The sequence below is a fragment of the Temnothorax curvispinosus genome, unplaced genomic scaffold (genome assembly GCF_003070985.1).
Source record: "Temnothorax curvispinosus isolate PA1 unplaced genomic scaffold, ASM307098v1 QBEX01007734.1, whole genome shotgun sequence".
NCBI lineage: Eukaryota > Metazoa > Arthropoda > Insecta > Hymenoptera > Formicidae > Temnothorax > Temnothorax curvispinosus.
Window position 1 is genome coordinate 1707512 of NW_020217514.1, and position 18775 is coordinate 1726286.

Genomic DNA, 18775 nt, shown 5'->3' on the forward strand with positions numbered 1-18775 from the left:
CAACGGGCGTAACTTAGATGCATCCGCCGGAAATTGTTTGAAAGTTCATTTTACAGCGCGCATTAAGATATGCCGGCGTTACCGCGCCCGTAAACTACCGATGCACATATTGCGCCCGGGCATAATGCCGTCATGAAAGTCAGTCTTGTTTCGTCGCGCAACTTCGGAGACTGCAGCTGACGAATCATAAAAGCTCTAGCTCGCCTCCGCCGTCTCCTCCTTTCGCAATCCCCCGTCTCTCTTCTCTCGTCTCTCTTCTCCTCGTACACCCCAGCATCTAACCAACATTTGCATTGCTTGCATTTTCGTCGAAAATACGCATCCGACTTCTTGTTCTTTGTGTAGCGTTTCTCCTCACTCTATCATCTCGGCATAGAATGTACCTAACTTTTCACACCTCAGTATTCCGTGTCTTTTATTAACCCTAGAAAGGTAATGTGGGGTAATACGTTGCCCCACGCGAAATTCAAATTACGCCCCTGACTTAGGAAGGTTAGTTTTCATATACTGAGACTTTAACCATAATTTAGTTTAGTCATCCGGCAGTCGACCTCCGTCATTAAACGAGTGCGTTAGATCCGTGCAGCAGCTGTGACCGAAAAAGAAAATCGTTTGGGGTAACGTAGTACTACCCCTGCTTAACCGTTTACGTTCGACTTTTATCACAGTAAAATATATTTCAGATTTTTTTGTTAAAATCGGTAACAAAAAATTATACACTTTATAGCACTCCCCGGAAAATTCTACCCCTGTTTCACATATAATTGTTTAATATTCGGTCAATTATTTCATTTTTGCTGTTCTTGCACAGCAACTGATTAAAACTTTGTAAAGTTTTTGTGGAGTTAATTTTACTGTTTCCATACACGGAGAAAATTTTATAGTAAATATTACTATGGTGTCGCACTAGCTGCGGACCATCAAGAAATTTCAAGTTAAAATACTATAATTATTGTTTTAAAAACGATTAAATAACGTAATTTTTACCATAAACATAGTAATTTAACTTAAAATTCCTCGATGGTCCGCAGCTAGTGCGACACCATAGTAATATTTACTATAAAATTTTCTCCGTGTATACTTTTATAACTTTTGACTACCTTTCAAATAAATAATAATCGACAGAATCTGTTTTACTTTTCATTTTTTGCGTTTTTTCCCATCCGACAGTTTTTCGTCATTTCCTCTACTTCAGACGTTCAAAGAAATATGTTTTTTTTTTAAGAAACGAAAAAGTCGCTTATATGCCCTTGAAGGTTGTCTATTCGTCTTTCAAAATTCGTTGGATTTTTTAAAATCGGTGAATTTTATGAAAAACTACAACATTTTTTATTAAAAAAGTCATTTCAGCCCAATTTTTGGTTCTTTGTTTTGTTTTTCGAGATTTTTTTACTGTTTTTTTTTTTTTACTACCGCAAATTGATGACTACTATCGTCTTCCCTATTAAAGAACAAACAAATTTATCTATTAAAAAGTTGTCTAACAACAAATAGAAACATTATACACGCGGTACAAGTTTGGGGTAATTTAATACCCCGCTTTCACGCATGAGAAAATTCATATTACCTCTCTAGGGTTAATTAAAGTCCGAATATTGTTTCTTTCTTACTGAAAAATATTTAAGCTATCGAGTGACGGTTTCTACATTTCTAATATTCAACATTAAAATGCATTAAATTATTTTGGAGGAAACTAATTATAAAGTTATATGCGTGAGTTTTAATTTTTAATATATATTGTTATATATTTTATTTCTTATTCTTCTCCGTGTTGTCCTGTCTTTTTATCTTCTCTTTGTCGTCTCTTCTTTTTCTTTCCTCCCTATGATTCAAATATTATACTCTTTCTTATCTCTTTCTTCTTTATGAGACCTTATTATCTTTTCTCCAAGATATCGAATCTTTGTTGCTGCAAGGGAATCTTTTTTTCCGTTGTGTAAGTGACACTGTACCGCGATCGATACATTCATGTAACGTCGCGCTCAATACGGAAGCGAGCGAGAAATATTACGCTACATGTAAACAAATACTTTCCAAATAAGAGCACCCGATGTGAATGCACTCCACTCTTTCATCCTTTCTCTCTTTTTCCATTTTCTCCTTTCCTTTTTCTATTTTTTATTTAACTTGACACACAGCGAGACCGATTTGTTCGACGCCAATACCTTCCATGTACCGAATATAGGAGAAACATGTTGCCCAGTACGTAAGTAAATAACTCTGTGATGACGAAGGACTGTCAATTTAAACGAGAGACAAATAATCGTAAATCGACTGCTGCAAAGTCATTTGGCGTTGATATAACGATGCTTCCACCGGCGCGATGCTAAAATTCTGTTTCGTTAGATATCGTTAAAATTGTTTTTCGTATAAAATAACCGTCGCGCCATAACGACTGCCGCGCTGTAGAATTTATCCTCTTGTCCTGACATTTACGACGACACAGCTCGTTTAAAAAGGTAATATTCTGTGTTAACGAAGCGTCGCCATTTGTCAGAAAACAGTATCGGGGTGTATTTCCAATTTTTACAAAAAAGCCAGAACAAATAGATATCTAGAAACATTTTATATTTGTTCACGTCGACCCCTTGACCTTAATCTCGCTCGAAAGGTCCGCCCGACAAGCGGTATAGGGTTAAAAATCGAAGTGGAATTTTGACTGCCGGGCGTATCGAACAATCGCTTTACTCAATTTTTCATCATTCTTGTCGGTGAACGGCACGTAATTCCGTGGGGCAACGTGACCAAGCGTAATTTCATCGAGCTTCCCATTCTTCTACTCCCCACCGCCATCTTCCATTCTCCCCTTTATCACACATATATCCAACGTGATTTTCCGCGGGGTATAAAGTCGAAAGCTTAGAACTAATGGACAACGTAATAAGTTTAGCTATTGTATAATCGCCGCTAATGGCAGGAACTTGCAGTAATACTTTGACGAAAAATCTGTCCAAAGGGAAAGACAAATGCCTCTTAAAAGGTTCCTTTTACGAGTGCACTGCTTGCTACCAAGGGATTACTTAAGAAATAATTATACAATTGCGATAAAATATCTTTAACTATTGAATTTATACGTAAATTAAATTTTAATTGAAAACTTTGGTAATTATTTAGATTAAAGAACCTCTCTCCAGCAATCTTGACCTTGATATATGTTGTCAAGATCACTGTCCTGAGTAACCTTCAAAAGGTTTTAGCCGTTGCTCGTTGTTTATTAAAAAGTTATTAACAAATAAAATTAAGAAATATAACAGTTTGTGTCAGTACTAAGGAAAGTAATTTGCTAATATACATACCTAAATATGTTCAGTGTATAGGCAGTACACGTATCAATAAATTACTTCCCTTAGCGCTGACACAAACTGTTATATTTCTCAAACTTTTTTGTCAATAACTTTTTAATAAATAACGAGCGACGACTAAAACATTGTACGTTACTCAGAGGGTGATACTCTTGACAACATATGTCAAGGTTAAAGTCATTGGAGGTTCGTTAATTTAAATAGTTATCAAAATTTTTAATGAAACACTCTAATTCTTAGCGTTTAACTAAAATACGTCGTAACTCACACACTCTTTAACCAGAAATTTATTCAACCGGTTGTAATCAGTGCGTTTCGTTGTAAATAAATAAAACTTGTAATCGCGCGAGAGAAAGTCGCAGCGCGAAAAAAGTAAACGCTCTCTCTCCTTGATTGCGCGGAAAGGTAAAGGCGCCTTTGAAAAGGCGCTTTTTGCAAGTAGCCACGAGAGAAAACGGGCGATGAAGATGGACGTGACAAGGATGAGGGAAGGAGTCCAAACGATGAATTTTATCCATGCGCCATCGTACAATTTTATTCAGCGCAGTTTGTTTGCGCAGCTGATTGCCTTGGTAGCAGCGACGGACGACGGGAGTAACGAGAGTGAACTTAAGTGATCAATTAAAAATGTAAACTCGCCTAATTGGGACGTTAAATGGTATATCACTGCCAGCGAGAGCGGCCGCGATCCGACGAATCGTTCTTGTCTCTCCTTGATTGCGCGAGAAGTGAGCCCACGTCTCGACACTTTTACGGAGTTGAAAGCCGGAAGTTGATAAGCGAGCGGAAAAAAAAGTGAGAGACCGCCCTACGCGAAAGTTGGAAACGAGCGAGGCGTGCGTGCTTAACGTCGGGTTTAATTGCCGATTTAACTGCACACGAAAAGAATATTTAGCATCGCTTTTGAAGCTTTTTAAACACAGTTTGCAGCAGGGACGAAAATATTTGCTAATTAAGATCGAACAGGATATATGAAGGTTTTGATAGCACGAGATTAAAGCAATCTCGGGTCTCGGGGTATTAATTGAAATAATTGTGTTAAGTTAATTTCATTGATTCGTTGCTCACTTTTAAAATCAGATGTAAGAAAAAGATTATTTTGCAGGGGTAATAAAATTAATTTCATATAACGATTAAAAGAAAAAGGCAGTAATAACTAATAATGATTAGTATCTAATAACAGAAATAATTGTTTAGCATTTATCGTTAAACTGAATAAATTGAATAATGAACAAATAATTTGATCTTATTCTTTTTAATTTATTTGATTTAAACTTTAACACACATAAATCATTTCTGAAGGTACATTATGTTCAATTAGATTCGCATTGAAATAAAAAGATTTTTACAATTGGGAGAGAAAAAGTAATAATGAATACATAAAATATATAACAGCACGTAATAAAGTGATGCATGCACAATATAAATAATAATCACCTTTTTTATATTTATTTTATAACATTGTGATAGATTAGAGCGGATACATAAAGTCTCACGATACATCTAACATATTTCTTTTATCCTTACGGCTGGAAGTGTTGGAAGAGATAATTAGTTTCGTTGTAATTAGCGATAACTGATGATTTAATGCGATCATTGCCAGGAAATTCGAAAAAGCTCGGAAGAAATCCGCGGCAACGCGAAACGGCGGGGGTAGATTATGGCCGTGTGGCAATGCGGAGAGTGTGAACGCGGCCGGAATAGATCGCATAAATTACGGACCAGCCGTGGAACGCGCGACATAACGAGATAATTAATACACGGACGACTGTTCAGGCGAGAGAGGTGGAGAGCGGGACGAAACGTTGATGAGGGGAAAGAGAGACAGAGAGAGAGAGAGAGAGAGATAAATAGAAGGGGTGATACCGGGAGAGAGAGAGAGGAAGAAAGCGACGGTGCGTGCGCGTGTATGAGTGTATACGTCATCGCCCTTTCTGTACTGGACAACGCGTACCCGCGCCAGAATGCATTTACCTACTGTTTCGTTGCTTCTAATGGCCGCTATTCGCCACCCCGTATATTGTCCGCGAGGGTCGGTCGACATCTCTTTTGTTCCACGCGCGCGTTGCATGGGTGAGGAACGATTCCCCCAATCGGTCCGGTCGCGCGGTCTCACGATCCGTGAGTCCGCGAACATGGATAAATTAACGCCGGCGAAGAAGAATCGCTGAGAAGTGAAGTTTAAGAAGAACTATTATCCGCTCTCTGTGTAAATAAAAGATAAGAAGTCTCTCTTTTTCTGTCTCTTTCTCTCTCTTTCTTTCTCTGTACGTGTATGTTTGCGGGTTTTCTAAGAGGAAGTAAAAGTTTCCCTTTCTCAATCTGCAGTTTACACTGGTAATATCGATTAATCCATAAAAGATAACTTGTGGTTCTAAAGTCTTGGCTTACCGGCCAAAATTACGTAAAGTTTTTCTGATGCTGGAAGAAGAATCGGTAGATAAATTTTTATCACGCAGTGAGAATGTACATTTCTCAAAAGTTGATGTACAAAAGAAAGATAGAAAAACACCGAAGTGTGCGCGCGTTGCGCGCGTGTACGTGTGTCTACAAATCTAACGGTCGGTAAAACCACGGCTCTGAAATGTCAATATAGTCTGTATGAATTCATGCATTTATAACTTGGTAACTTCTGACACTATAAATCTACGTATCTACGGATCTGGCGGTATCTGTGAATCTACGAAGCTATGAATCTCTCCCGCAAAGCGCACTTCACCGCATACCAATATAACCCGTTTGAAGGATTTTCCGTTTTCAACGTAATGATCCCTTATCCTGCAAGCGGACGTGGATGCGAGCTAGCTATTTATAGTAACTTCGAGTAGCAAGTAGCCTTTGGCGGTGAAAGCATTAAAAGCGCACTTGGGGCTGTTTTGCCCTGCGCGTCCCGGTCGCGCCATCATCGTCGCGGAAATTCCCAAAAGTTTTTCCCGGTTGCATTTGTGACGTTTTGCGCTCTGGTTAGCAAACTGCCCCAAGGTGTTAGCTTTAACTACGAGAAACGTCGTCGGCCGCGAGTTTTTCGTCACCTTCCTCTTTGGCGCGCGGGATTCTCCCGCTGGGAGTTCTCTCGCGCCATTGTCGAACCCGAGCCGAATCGGCCCGATGGTGATTTTCATCAACGACAATTGTTCGTAGTCCTTCGTCGGGAGTTGCCGGCCGCCCGCCTGCTCTCCCCGAAGTCGAATAATTCACTTCCCGCGGTTCCCGGCGCTATACGCCCATCCCCGGATTTCCGCATAAATTCACCCCGCGCCGCTAAATCGCGGCCGCGCGAACTTAGAAACATGGCCGCGCGGCTTATTATCTCGAGAAGACAAACGCGCGTCTATCGCGCGGCCGATAAATCGACGCGGCGAAATCGCAGGCTCCCGTGCCGCATCGTTCTCCGTAAAACGAAGACTTAGCAGGATTAGAAAAAGACTACGCCGCGAATGCCGAAGATATACATTCTAAGAGAGAAGCGATCTCGCTGAATATAACGATTTATCTGTATAATCAGTTATAAACACTCTTCTCTTACTTTATCTTGAGTAAAAAAATAAATAACTGCATGCAGAATGAGATCGCTTCTGTACGTAGCAGCGAAATATCTTCAAAGGAAGAAGAATATATCGACGGTGCAGGTGCAGCGAACAAAGGTTCGTCTCCTCCTCGATCATCCTGACGCAATCTGAAGGTCATACCTCTCTCGCTTCTGTCGAGTGTGTACGTTCTATTGTCCGGAGGTATGCGACGCGCTTCGGGGGAAAGGAGCGAAATCGATTAAAGCGCAGTATCCTCCGTGCCGGATTCGGAATGCGATCTCGTCGCCGCCGAGTAAATGATGCCGCGTATCTTTTCCGCGCTTCCGCCACGAAGTCCACTGAAAGAGTGGAGTTGAGCTTTAACTCAGATATCCGGGCAGCATTCCAAATTTTACGACGTGGAAATGTGCGCGCGGGGTACAACGCGGTGTATAGCTTCCCGGTCTCTGACCCTCGGTGTACCGCCATAACGGAGCAATCGCGGCGCGAATCGATAGATATTTATTGCCGCATCGGTGGCGATAAATCGTAGCCGCTGACCGAAGTCAAAATACTTCTGTGATTCTCTTACATCTTTCATCGCGAGGAAAATAAGAAGATTCCGTCCGCAATCGTGCAGAATTTCGTGCGAGATAGTGTGTGCGATACTCCGTGCATGCGCCCCTCGAAATCACGTGATAACGCAAATGAAATAAAAACAAGATTAACGTCGCTTTTAAAAATTCAACAGCCGGGACTCCTAATTCTGCTGACGCAAACGTGTCGTTTATGAAGTAAAGTCGTTAAGTAAAGCGATTACGATTTGCCGCGACAAATCGCATTTGCCGAGCGCATCGAAAATGTATTCAGTGTTTGTGTATTTTTATCAACAATAACCGCCGCACCGCGCGACGAAATGCCGAACGGCAAACGGACTTGTAATTCGAATTCGCCGATACGAAAATTAAATAAAACGCATGTGTAAAAGCTAGTCGATTCGTATTGATATTCCATAAGCGATACGTGCAGGTGATAGCTACTAAAACAAGCAAACAGAATATAGTTTTTGCATATGTATATGTAAATCATTTTAGGAAAATAGTTCCGTTTTCAATATTTTTTTTATAACGTAAAATGCAAATATTTTTTTACTGGCAAAAAATATTGTATTTTTCTTTAAAATTTTATTACATTCTGGTATAGTTTATTAGAGATTTTTTTTTCTTTCTTATCTTTCTTAATTTTTCATATTTATAAAGTAACGTAAATTTCTTTTAAACAATAGCGAGAAATAAAATTAAGAAAAGAAAAGCTATTACATATCAGTCATACATATACCGTAAGATTTAATTTATTTTGTAATTACGATTTTATTTTACATAAGATTGTTAGACAACTAAATTTGAAACACACCGAATAACAATTATTATCAAAGATCTTGTTGAAGCAATTAAAAAAAACTAACAACTGAATTTATTTCTATCATAAATATATTATAGTAAAATCATCTATTTATGAGGCAAATAATTTTATTAAAAACTATCAATGTCCAGTACCTATATGATTTTAATTAACAATAGTAAACGATATTAATGATAATTAATAGATTGTTCAAATACCTGTACAATTATATAATAGAATTGTTTTTATTCTTCAATTATTTTTGTTGCTTGGCTTTTGTCGATCGTGGCAAAAATATCCCCGATTTCGGCCACCGTGTATTCCCGACAACTGAAAAAGCGTTTTATATGGGAGATTGGCTAGATTTATTGCGTTTTCAACTTTAACAATGTCCAAGAAAACTTGCCTATCGGTTGTGCGCGACTTTAACCGAGTTCGAGACGAATTCGAGCTGCAGTACGACAGATATATACCTGAGAACTCAATCCATGCGTCGCGCGATTCAGCTTGTCTGAACGAAACTTTGCCGGTTTATTGGTTCACCGTACGAGGATTTCGTGGAGAATAAAATAAATGTACCAGGAATTTGCCATCGCGAAGTGATAAGTCGATCGAATAGATATAATCCGACGGGAGACATTGCGTGTGTCTCTAGACATCACTGGATCAACATTTGCCAACTTCTTCTGATATGCGAATCTCTCAGCACGCGTATATCTCATAGGAAGAAGTCACGATACCGATTCCATCGCATTTATCTATTATTATTTTAGCATGTTTTGAAAATCGTCATCAAATCGAGTGAACAAACTTGAAACAATACTTTTACTAAGAACTTTTAGAAAGTACTGCAATGTTTTGCGATATTGCGATATTGCCGTGCCGGTCGACGTCTTATCGGTATTATCGCGCGCTTCTAACGGCGAATATTCAATGAATGAACGTATCTTTCGCAGCCGTCTGACTAACACGTGTCATATGATAAAAGTTATACCCACTTGAACCCACTACTTGAAGGCACCTCGAGTCACTTTGACGTTAAGCAGCTTAAACGGTCTGATACATCCGTGTACATCGTTCCGTACATCGGATTAGCTACATCTAAGGGATCCCTGTTCCTACGCGCTGGAAATTGGAATCTGTTCTCTATTACTGTACTGACACTCAGACCCGACACAATTTCTCCTACTAGTGAATAGTAAGCACGTGCATGAACAACCTGGAGACAAAGCTACACAACGGAGATCGTGAAACGCGTAATCTTGAACAGAGCGAAGCGCAGTGTTGCATATCTCTGTATAATAATGTTATAGTTATAATGAAAATGCGGCTAACGAAGTTGGACAACAATTATATAATCATAAAAATAGCGTTATGTTTAAAGTAACTCCTATTAGAAATACAGTTCGTGAAATGCGATCACCGTTTTCTCATTGATTTCAAGACGAATTTGATTACTTCATAACGTTGAGAATATTATTACCGTATATTATTAAATACTCAAGTTTTTTTATTCAGATATGAATAACGTAAAACTCATACGGCCAAATTTTGTATGATACATTTTATACTTTTTTAATTACTGAATATCCTCATTCAAGATTTTAATTAGACTCGAAAAAATATCGATTAAGATCCAAATGTATCAGATATTCACAAATCTTGAATTGTTATAAGAACGAAGCCAAAATTAAGGCTTTTTCAGTTAAGAAACTAAGTATTTATTTTTCTTTTCACTACTTTTCTATAAAATAACATGTAATGCAAATTATATATCTGACCGCGTATATAATTATTACCTGTCTTTCGCACAAACGCGTTAATTCAGCACTGTTATTATTGTGAACGTGAGCATAAGTTGGTCGAAGTAATTATCCTAGCAAGTACGCCGACCGACGTTGATACGTAACTGAACTGAGAATTATTCGTGTAATCTACATCATCGTAATGTTCCGCAAACTGAAATCGATTATTTGCCACGTTGAACTTCCATTAGCGCCAGCCGGCTGTGTTTATGTATCTGACAGTTGTAACGCGGGTGCAATTAGATATACATTGAAGCAGCTGAACTTTCTGGGTTTCTGTTAAAATTATCTTTCTACGCAGTGGATGAAAAGTGTCGGAGAACAAAATAAAATAAAGAATGTTCTCTGGATGTTGCGGATATTGCCGCGTTTGCTATCCGTGCATTTTATTTCAAACATTTAAAAATTAGAATCTTGAAAGCCAAATGTATTTAGATTACCGTTGGAAAATTTTAACGCAAAGAACTTAAATTCAATATAAAAGTCAACCATTTAGCAATAAATTCGTATATAAAAATAATTTAAAAAAATTTCTGCCATTATATGTAATCTCTTCTTATAAAAAAAGAAAACAGAAAATTGAAAATTGATTTATATTACTTGCGAAATACAACGATGAATTAACGGTAAGTTCAAGTTTGCATATCGCGTACAAAAAACTTCGAAGAAGCACAGTCGTTTCTTCCTTGCTCCGTACAGAATGCCATCGTAGACTATAGGTATCGATCTAGAACAGCGTAAACACTATGTAGGAGACAGTAGAAAACGAGAGATAGATGCGCCGCTGGGTCACAAAGAAACTAATCTCCAATACAGCGTAATGTAAAGCTGATGGCCTTTCGAGACGGAAAAAAACGACCTGTCGGAATACGGTCAGCGCATCATAAACGGCGATCTTTCAGCAGAACTTGGTCAGACTTTATCGAAACCTCATAAAGGATTTTCGGTAAGACGTGGACGACGTGAAAAAGGTTATTTTAAGTACGACTTGTATGACTCTTGCGTAAAATATGAAATTTAGATTCTTGTTAAGGCAGAAGGCTTTATTTGTAAAAATTTGTCTAATACTTTTAATTTATTTAACCATTATTTAATACGCTTTTTAAATAAGTATTTCTTAATTTTAAAAAATGTGCGAGCTATTTTCTTGATATATTAATCTAGATTAAACATAGAGATAATACGATGAAACATTTGTCTTTATTTGGACATAGCTCTATTTTTTAAAGAAAATAAAATTGTTTGTAATTAAAAAGAGAAAAAGAAGGCGGCGCAGTTTTCTTCTTTGATCGTGTCGGATCAAAAGGAGGTCGTGAAAATTTTCTACGTCTCCTAGTCTTGACAGCGTATTCGAAACGTCAACGACACCTGCTTGGCTATGGCGCCAATGATGTCTAGTAACAGGAATAATAAGGCAATACTGCAAGAACTTCCTTGACGGTGAACGTTCAGAGAAATTTCTGATAGCTGGCAAATTTTTCTCTCGCTCGTGTCAAATCAGCGATTACATTTTTTCTTTAAGTAGCAAAATAATTTTTAACGAAAGTTTAGTAAAATAATATTTAATGAAATAGCACATAGTAAAATTTCGTTTAGTATAGTAAACATTTGCTCCCAGATAAATAATTCTAATTAATATTATAGACAAGTCGAGGCTTATTGAATTATTGATAAATTGATTATATATATTATATTAATTGTGCCATATGGCTGTACTTATGTGATTTATGAACAGTACAAAATTATTTGTGTCGATCGTTTATTCGATGTTCGACATTTCAGAGTTAGTAATGTTGTGACGTTGGTACGAAAATTGGTCGATCGTTTCTCGTGGAGATGATGGTTTGCCTTTGAATGCCCGCTTTATCGCTTCGCAAGGTCGGGTTACGCGTCTTCCTCACATTCGACACATCCATTTTGCCTCCTTGCGATAGAATCGAGACGCGCTTCTATGACTCGGGATGACAGTTCGGCAAGAATGCGCCCGGTCATCGCAATGTGATATAAAATCCGAACGGCCGACCGTGACGAGGAGAATCCATCGGATGAAAGGTGGGCAGTCGTGCTGTGTGACTTATCGATCGAACATCGTCAGGGTGCTGCACTGTCGTCATTTTTTAGAGCGTCTCTTTATACAGATGATGCATCGATGCGCCTTGCAAGTCGATCACTGATATTCACTGTTAAAGAGTAGAGTTTATTATAAATATGTGTAAAAAGAAAGAGAATTAAATACTGTGCGAATTTACGATATTAAAATATCATAAGAGATATACTACAAAGATTATACAAAGACATTACTAACATAAGATATTGCTAAGATATTAAAAGCTTGCTCATAAGAAGAAGAAATTTATTTTACGACTATAAATATAAAGTATATTGTATATTTATATAAATATTTCTAAATAAATATAGATGTTCTCTCGTGTCACAGATGCAACTATTATAAAACCGCTCGTAAGTAACTGGTCGCGTTTTATCAATTATCGATGCTTTTAATCTGGCACCGCTGCACCAGCAATAACACCGTATCTGTGGCTCGCTATCAATTTTTTTCAACTTAATCACGCACCTTTTATTACATCGCGATAGCTTTATCGAGCAGCTCGACGCAACACGTGTAAACTCGCGTAAACGAACGCCCGATGATTAAAACTGTCTCTCTGCCGATTTATTTTTCCCGTATGCCGCAGTTTCATGTGTTTGCGTTTCGCCGTGTTCTGTAAAATTACATTCGCACTTTGTGATGCAAAATCTCCCGCGATATACAATTGCGCGTGAAGAGAAGCAAGTGCAATAATGTTCAATCAGGCGTGTAAACAGAGACATGCACAAGATGTTTCTAAACTTTTCGAATCTTCTTGAGAGAATCTTTAATCGAACATTTAAGTTAAATTGACGCTCTTAGAATTACTATGCTGCTCTTTAACCCAAAATCGCTTTTCTGTTGCAGAAGCGCGAGCTAGAATAATCGGCACGGGGGATATCTACGTGAAGACCGGAAGTCTTCTGACGTTGACGTGTCTCATGTCGCAAGGTCCCCACGATCTGGGAACGGTAGCTTGGTACCGAGGAAGTCAGGCGGTGGTGACATCGCCGCGATCAGAAAATGACATCGAAGCGGAGCCCCGCATAACCGTCGAGACGGAATGGAGCGATGCCCTCACGTCAAGGTACGAATGAATAATTAAGCCTTATCTACTTTTTAAATATAATTAAGCTTAGATTAAAAATATTTTCAATAATGATTATAATAAAATTGCTTTTTCAATATATAACGTGAGAGAAAACGGACAAAGACTTGCCGATGTGATTAATCGTTTTCGTAAACGTTAAATAAATCTCGTTCACTCGCGACAGCGCGTCTCTCTCGCGGCAGCGTGTATTACGATTTATACTTTAAATATCAAAAACTTAGTTAACGTGAAACTCGTTTACGCACGATGGACAAAATGGAAAAAAAAAGCTCGTCATGCTTGTCGCACATTCAGAGTCATCGTTTCCGCACGGGGGAAAACTCTCATAAACGTGCGCATCCGCTTGATATTGTTGTACGAAGTGCTGTTTAATTTTTTACACCGGCTCCAGTCGGGCGAATACGTCGAATAAATAAAAAATAAGGATCACGCACGCCATATATTTGCGGCCGTCACATTTTAACGCGGTTTAAATATTTCAATTTTTGTCACGGCGCGGCGGCGTCGCTACGACGCGTTTTAAAAACTGGATTCTGCAATGCGACCCCGGGCGCGTTTCACCCTGAACGATATGCACGCCAATGCAATTTTGTAAAATTGTTTGGCGAAGGGCTCGCGACACGGTAACACGCTTACGCCGCGCTGAAATCAGCTCGACCGACGAGTCTGCAATAGCTGAAAAACGTCGTGAAGTATTAAAATGTAATATCAATCGTGTTCAGATACTTACTCTTTTTCTTGTGACTTCATCAAGCGTGGTAAATATTCGTCAAGCGCGATTGATTTCAGTCGTCTTTCACCGAAATACTTTTTTTTTTTCTCGACGATTCTTTCATCGAACCGTCCGTCCGTCGCGTGTACAATATTTCATCGCACACGGTGTAACCATATCTTTTTCGAGCTGCCGGCGAAATAAATAAATGGTCCTCCGCTTTATCCCCTCCCGCGCCCAGGGGAAATAATGAGAAATAATGGCGTGCTGGGTTGGGTGGTTGTCCCGCCGGTCCTACACGTCGTCGCGGTTCTTTGAAAAACTGATCCCACGCTCAAATTAATTTATTTCGAGATACCGCGGGGTCTATGGGGTCACCTTAAAAACGCGCGATATGCATACCGCCAAAGCATTTGCTATAGCGACAATGGTGACATGAAAAATTTATTTTTTTTGACCTATAAAATTTACAATTCACGCTCAGTATATGAATGTTAATTCATTCTCAATACTTAAATTAAATATATAAATCTATTTTTATATAATTTTTTAGATTTTTTTATCACATTATATTTTTTGTCACATTAATGCCGTATGATTATTTATATAGCAAGATGTTTAAAGAAATTTAATATTTAAAATAAAACAACGCACATATATTGCAACACACGAAAAATCATCTCCTTACTGTATGCGTACATTTTATTTTTAAAACATGAAAAGAACAATTTAAAATTTTTAAACTTATACATGTAAAAAGATGCACTTTGAGAGACAAGTATCTATATGTATAAATATTAAATATATATATATATAATTATATGTAAGTGCGAAAAAAGCAGTCACTGTGGTTTACGGTTATTGTTTATGTCTCATTTTTCTATTCAGAGTTCGGAATAAAAGTTACCCGGTTGGAATTGTTCGATAGAGACCAGGGATTCGAGATGGTAGACATCGAGACGCCGTGGCGTCGCGTCGCATGACGTCTGATTATTCTAATTGTCTCGGGCAGATCCGAGACAACAGGGTCCTTTGTCACGTGGCCCGCGCACCGTGAAGACGCATCGGACATGCTCCGCATTTCGGACGACCTGGCTGTTCAGCCAGGTCGCTTGTGTCGGTCCGAATATTGCGTTCGCCGTCGCCGTTGTGTCCGCCGCGCGATGTCGCGCGTCCGTTTTTGGACGTGATTGACGATTGTCACGACGATATGCCGTTACACACCGCGTCGGCAAATTTACGGGACCGCGGCCCAAGAAGCGAATTAATTGTCGCGCAGCTGTCGGCCCGCGACTTCCGTCTCATGCTTTCAGTTTCAAATTCGGAACTGTCTGAGAGTCTGTCACCATGAGTGAGACGTTCCCAGCGATGGTGTCGGGAATGTGATACATGTCGATGGTACATTTGGTACATTTTTATGCGCGCCTATATATTTGTTAATGTTATATATATTTAAACGTAAAAAGAAAAGTCTGCCTTCTTTTAAATTCTTCGAAATGAATAAAGTTCACGTTCTTTTTTCAGATCAGTCAAGTTTAAATTTATAGATAGAATAAAACGAAGAGTTTGTATGAACTGTATATTATCCGACAATAACATTCCCACATATTTCCAGAATAGTACATACATTATTCACATTCATAAAAGAGATATTCAAATTTCACGTTAAAGCGAGGAGCTAATCTACGAACCTGATTTTCAATCCTGGAACTTCCGCGCGCATAAATCTTCCGTGCTCCTCGATAACATTAGCGTGTAACCGGATATCGTTTCATTTCGTCGCATCGAGATTACCTTACCTTACCTTCCCACCGCTCGAAAGTGGTGGTTCGCTGTCGAGGAGCTTAGTCCGGCGTCGCTATACGTTTTCATTATCCTCGGACTCCATCAAGTCTGCTGTTATGGCTCGTCGTCGTCGTCGTCGCACCGGCATCGCAATAATTATTTCGCGGGCACATTCAGTTCACGGAACTGTGCGGTAACCGCATACAGGGGACAGCGTTACCGTAGCGGTGGCCTTAAGCGGCGGTTATTGGTCCCACGAGTGCGATGCATTACGACGTTGCGCGATGAAGCTAACTACTGAAATGCGGGAAGTAAATGAGTAATCGATAATCTGTTGGAAGCGGCGCAACCTTCTTCATGTAACGTTATATATCGTGTAACGGATATCCCTGTTGTGTCCACGTATATTCTATACGTACCCGACAAAACTGTGTATCGCTTCTTATCTAAAAACGATAACTTACGGCACGCGAATATTAGAGGTACGCCAATGAGGATAATTATAACGAAAGACGATAACTATTAATATTTATATAATCGACAATCTATAACAATCTATATTGATGACATAATTAAAACTTTTCTAAAACTTTTATGTCTGTGTCTTCTCTCGTGGTCGTTGAGAAAGACGCGTTAAATTAAGTCTTCGCAACTCTTTCTTCCTCGGTTCAAATTGAAAGTTTAACAAAGATAATTATTGAACTTGAAACGATAAAAATGTCGAGCAGCTTTCTATTCGATTAACAAACAGTCGCGGGAGAGAATTTCTTCTTGACGCGCGATGGAATCATTCGGAAGCATATTCGCTTTTCTAACTAGTTTGCCGTTAAATTAGCCGATTGCCGGTTAACTTTTACGTGTCCACTTTATCTCTCGCGCGCGCGTAATTACGTGTTTATCCCTCTCGCGATTAGCGCAACGCGACCGTGCAGGTTTATTAATGCATCTCCGTGTCGAGTCCGGCTGCAATTTTCTCTCTGTATTGCGTTCCACGCGTTCAGACCCATTCAATATTCATATTTGAGGAATAAATTCTCATCGCACTTGCAAAAGCCTTCCGACACACGATACGTTATGAAAATTCGAACCCGTACCGATTTCTATTGATCTGATCAATTCACTTTACTGCGTAACAGTAACGAGCGTCTAACAAACAAAATTGAAAAAAGAATGAAAACCAAAATTTGCTCTTTCCATTTTCCTCGATTATTACCGCTGAATGAGTTGATTAAAGCTTGGTCGAGTGCAATGCGTAAATTCCGAGTGAGAGAACGACTGTTATATGATGTACGATGTGTAGCTATTCAAAATTGATATCTATGCAGACACCTGCGATATGATAAAATGATAGAAATTATAATGATTCTACAGCGTTTATTAAATATTTCAAATAATTATCACTTTATACCAATTTCAAGTTTATATAGTTAGTATCTTTTCTTATTATAAGTTAGAAAATTCAGCAAAGCAGTTACAAATTTCATGATCTTTTTAAGACGATAATATATTAAAATATTATTTTGCTGAGTATAATTCGGCTATCGTTTGGTATATTTTGTATAATGAGTGTGTTCTTGTGAAACACGCAATTTTTATGCATTTATTGCATAATACTTGCATTATATTTGTAAGTATATTGTACGGTTTAATTAATAATACGGAAATATCTCTAGAACGCATTTAGAGATAGTGAAACGTGATAAAATTTGCGTCATGCATATCAGAGATCTTCGGCAAAAATATGTACAATACTATGCAGAGAGGAGAATGGGTAATTGGACCGCTGCAGCTAATAATGTCGTGGATAATTATCACTAAATTAACGATACTTTATTATTAGTTGTGTCTTTAGTCATTTTATATGATCCTGTACTTTATCATACTACTCTGACGAAACTGTACGCTGCTAACGTATGCGACATCAAAACGATTACGTAGAATGCATACACAGCGCGATAACGATCCTGTTGCAAATTTTATGAAGGCTTTTAAATATTCCATGATAACACTAAATTATTTCGTGATATAGGTAGATTATGATATGAGAAAAGCGTAATAGTTTTAGGGCATTATGTATATTAATCTCTTCGGAAATACATTCAGTTCCATTAAAAACAGCGTACTAATGCATTTTCGGATTTATACATGAAAACATTTACGTTTGCAGTTAATTGTATATTTTGTACTTTACATGTGTAAAATAACAAATTAGTTATTACATTGTATTTGTTACTTTACACTTGTCATTTTCTAGAAAATTTCATACCTTTATATCTCGGAAAAATGGCTTCTTTTATAATATACGCGAGACGAAGGAAAATCCTTCACAGAGTAAGCTTCAAAGAGCTACTTCCATGCATATATGGCATCCCTAACGACCGCGAGTAGTAATTTTCTGACTCCGTACACGTCACTCCTCCTTTCATTGTATTCTTTCTCCTTTGATTAAGATTAATACTCCCCGATTTTAATTTAAGTCACATTTTTAATTAAGCTACAGATACGCTACAGATAGGCTGTTTAGCAGAAAGGAAACGAAATGAAAAATGAACCTTTATCTTATAGTTACCTAAAGGCTCAACATTCATTACTAATACAATAAAATGCAAATTTGTTTAGGTACAATGTGAAAACGACTTCATATATACAAGTAGCATTTCTCTTATGACACTAAATGTTGTTTTCTTCAAAAAACGGCATTCTTGTATTGTAGAAACAACGCGATTCTTATTGTTACCTAGAAATTTTCAAATATTACATTTATATTGCATTTACCGTGACCAATTTAATGACGGTTACATAAATCAGATATGCATTATTGTAATGTACACGTTCCACGTACGACGTAGCGATAAACTATATTACCTTTTGTGCGGCAGATTGAGGATCACGCATGCGAAGCCCACTGACTCCGGAAACTACAGTTGCGTTCCTACCGTGGCGGAGAGAGCGAGTGTCAACGTGCACGTGATCAATGGTAAGTCCGTCAGAAATGCCATAACTGATCCACGCGACAAGATAATCCCTGTACATGCGTCGATCACTTATCCCCAGGGTTGCT

The 18775-nt window shown here is 38.3% G+C and overlaps 1 protein-coding gene across 1 annotated transcript in view; it reads left to right on the forward strand.

The window, feature by feature from the left end:
* Positions 1 to 18775, forward strand: part of LOC112457380 (zwei Ig domain protein zig-8) — a 330320-nt gene that overhangs the window by 263306 nt on the left and 48239 nt on the right. Inside the window, exons 4-5 of the mRNA XM_025020393.1 lie at positions 12974 to 13193; positions 18594 to 18691. Of these exons, the coding sequence (XP_024876161.1) occupies positions 12974 to 13193; positions 18594 to 18691 (318 nt within the window). The remainder of the gene's footprint in view (positions 1 to 12973; positions 13194 to 18593; positions 18692 to 18775) is intronic.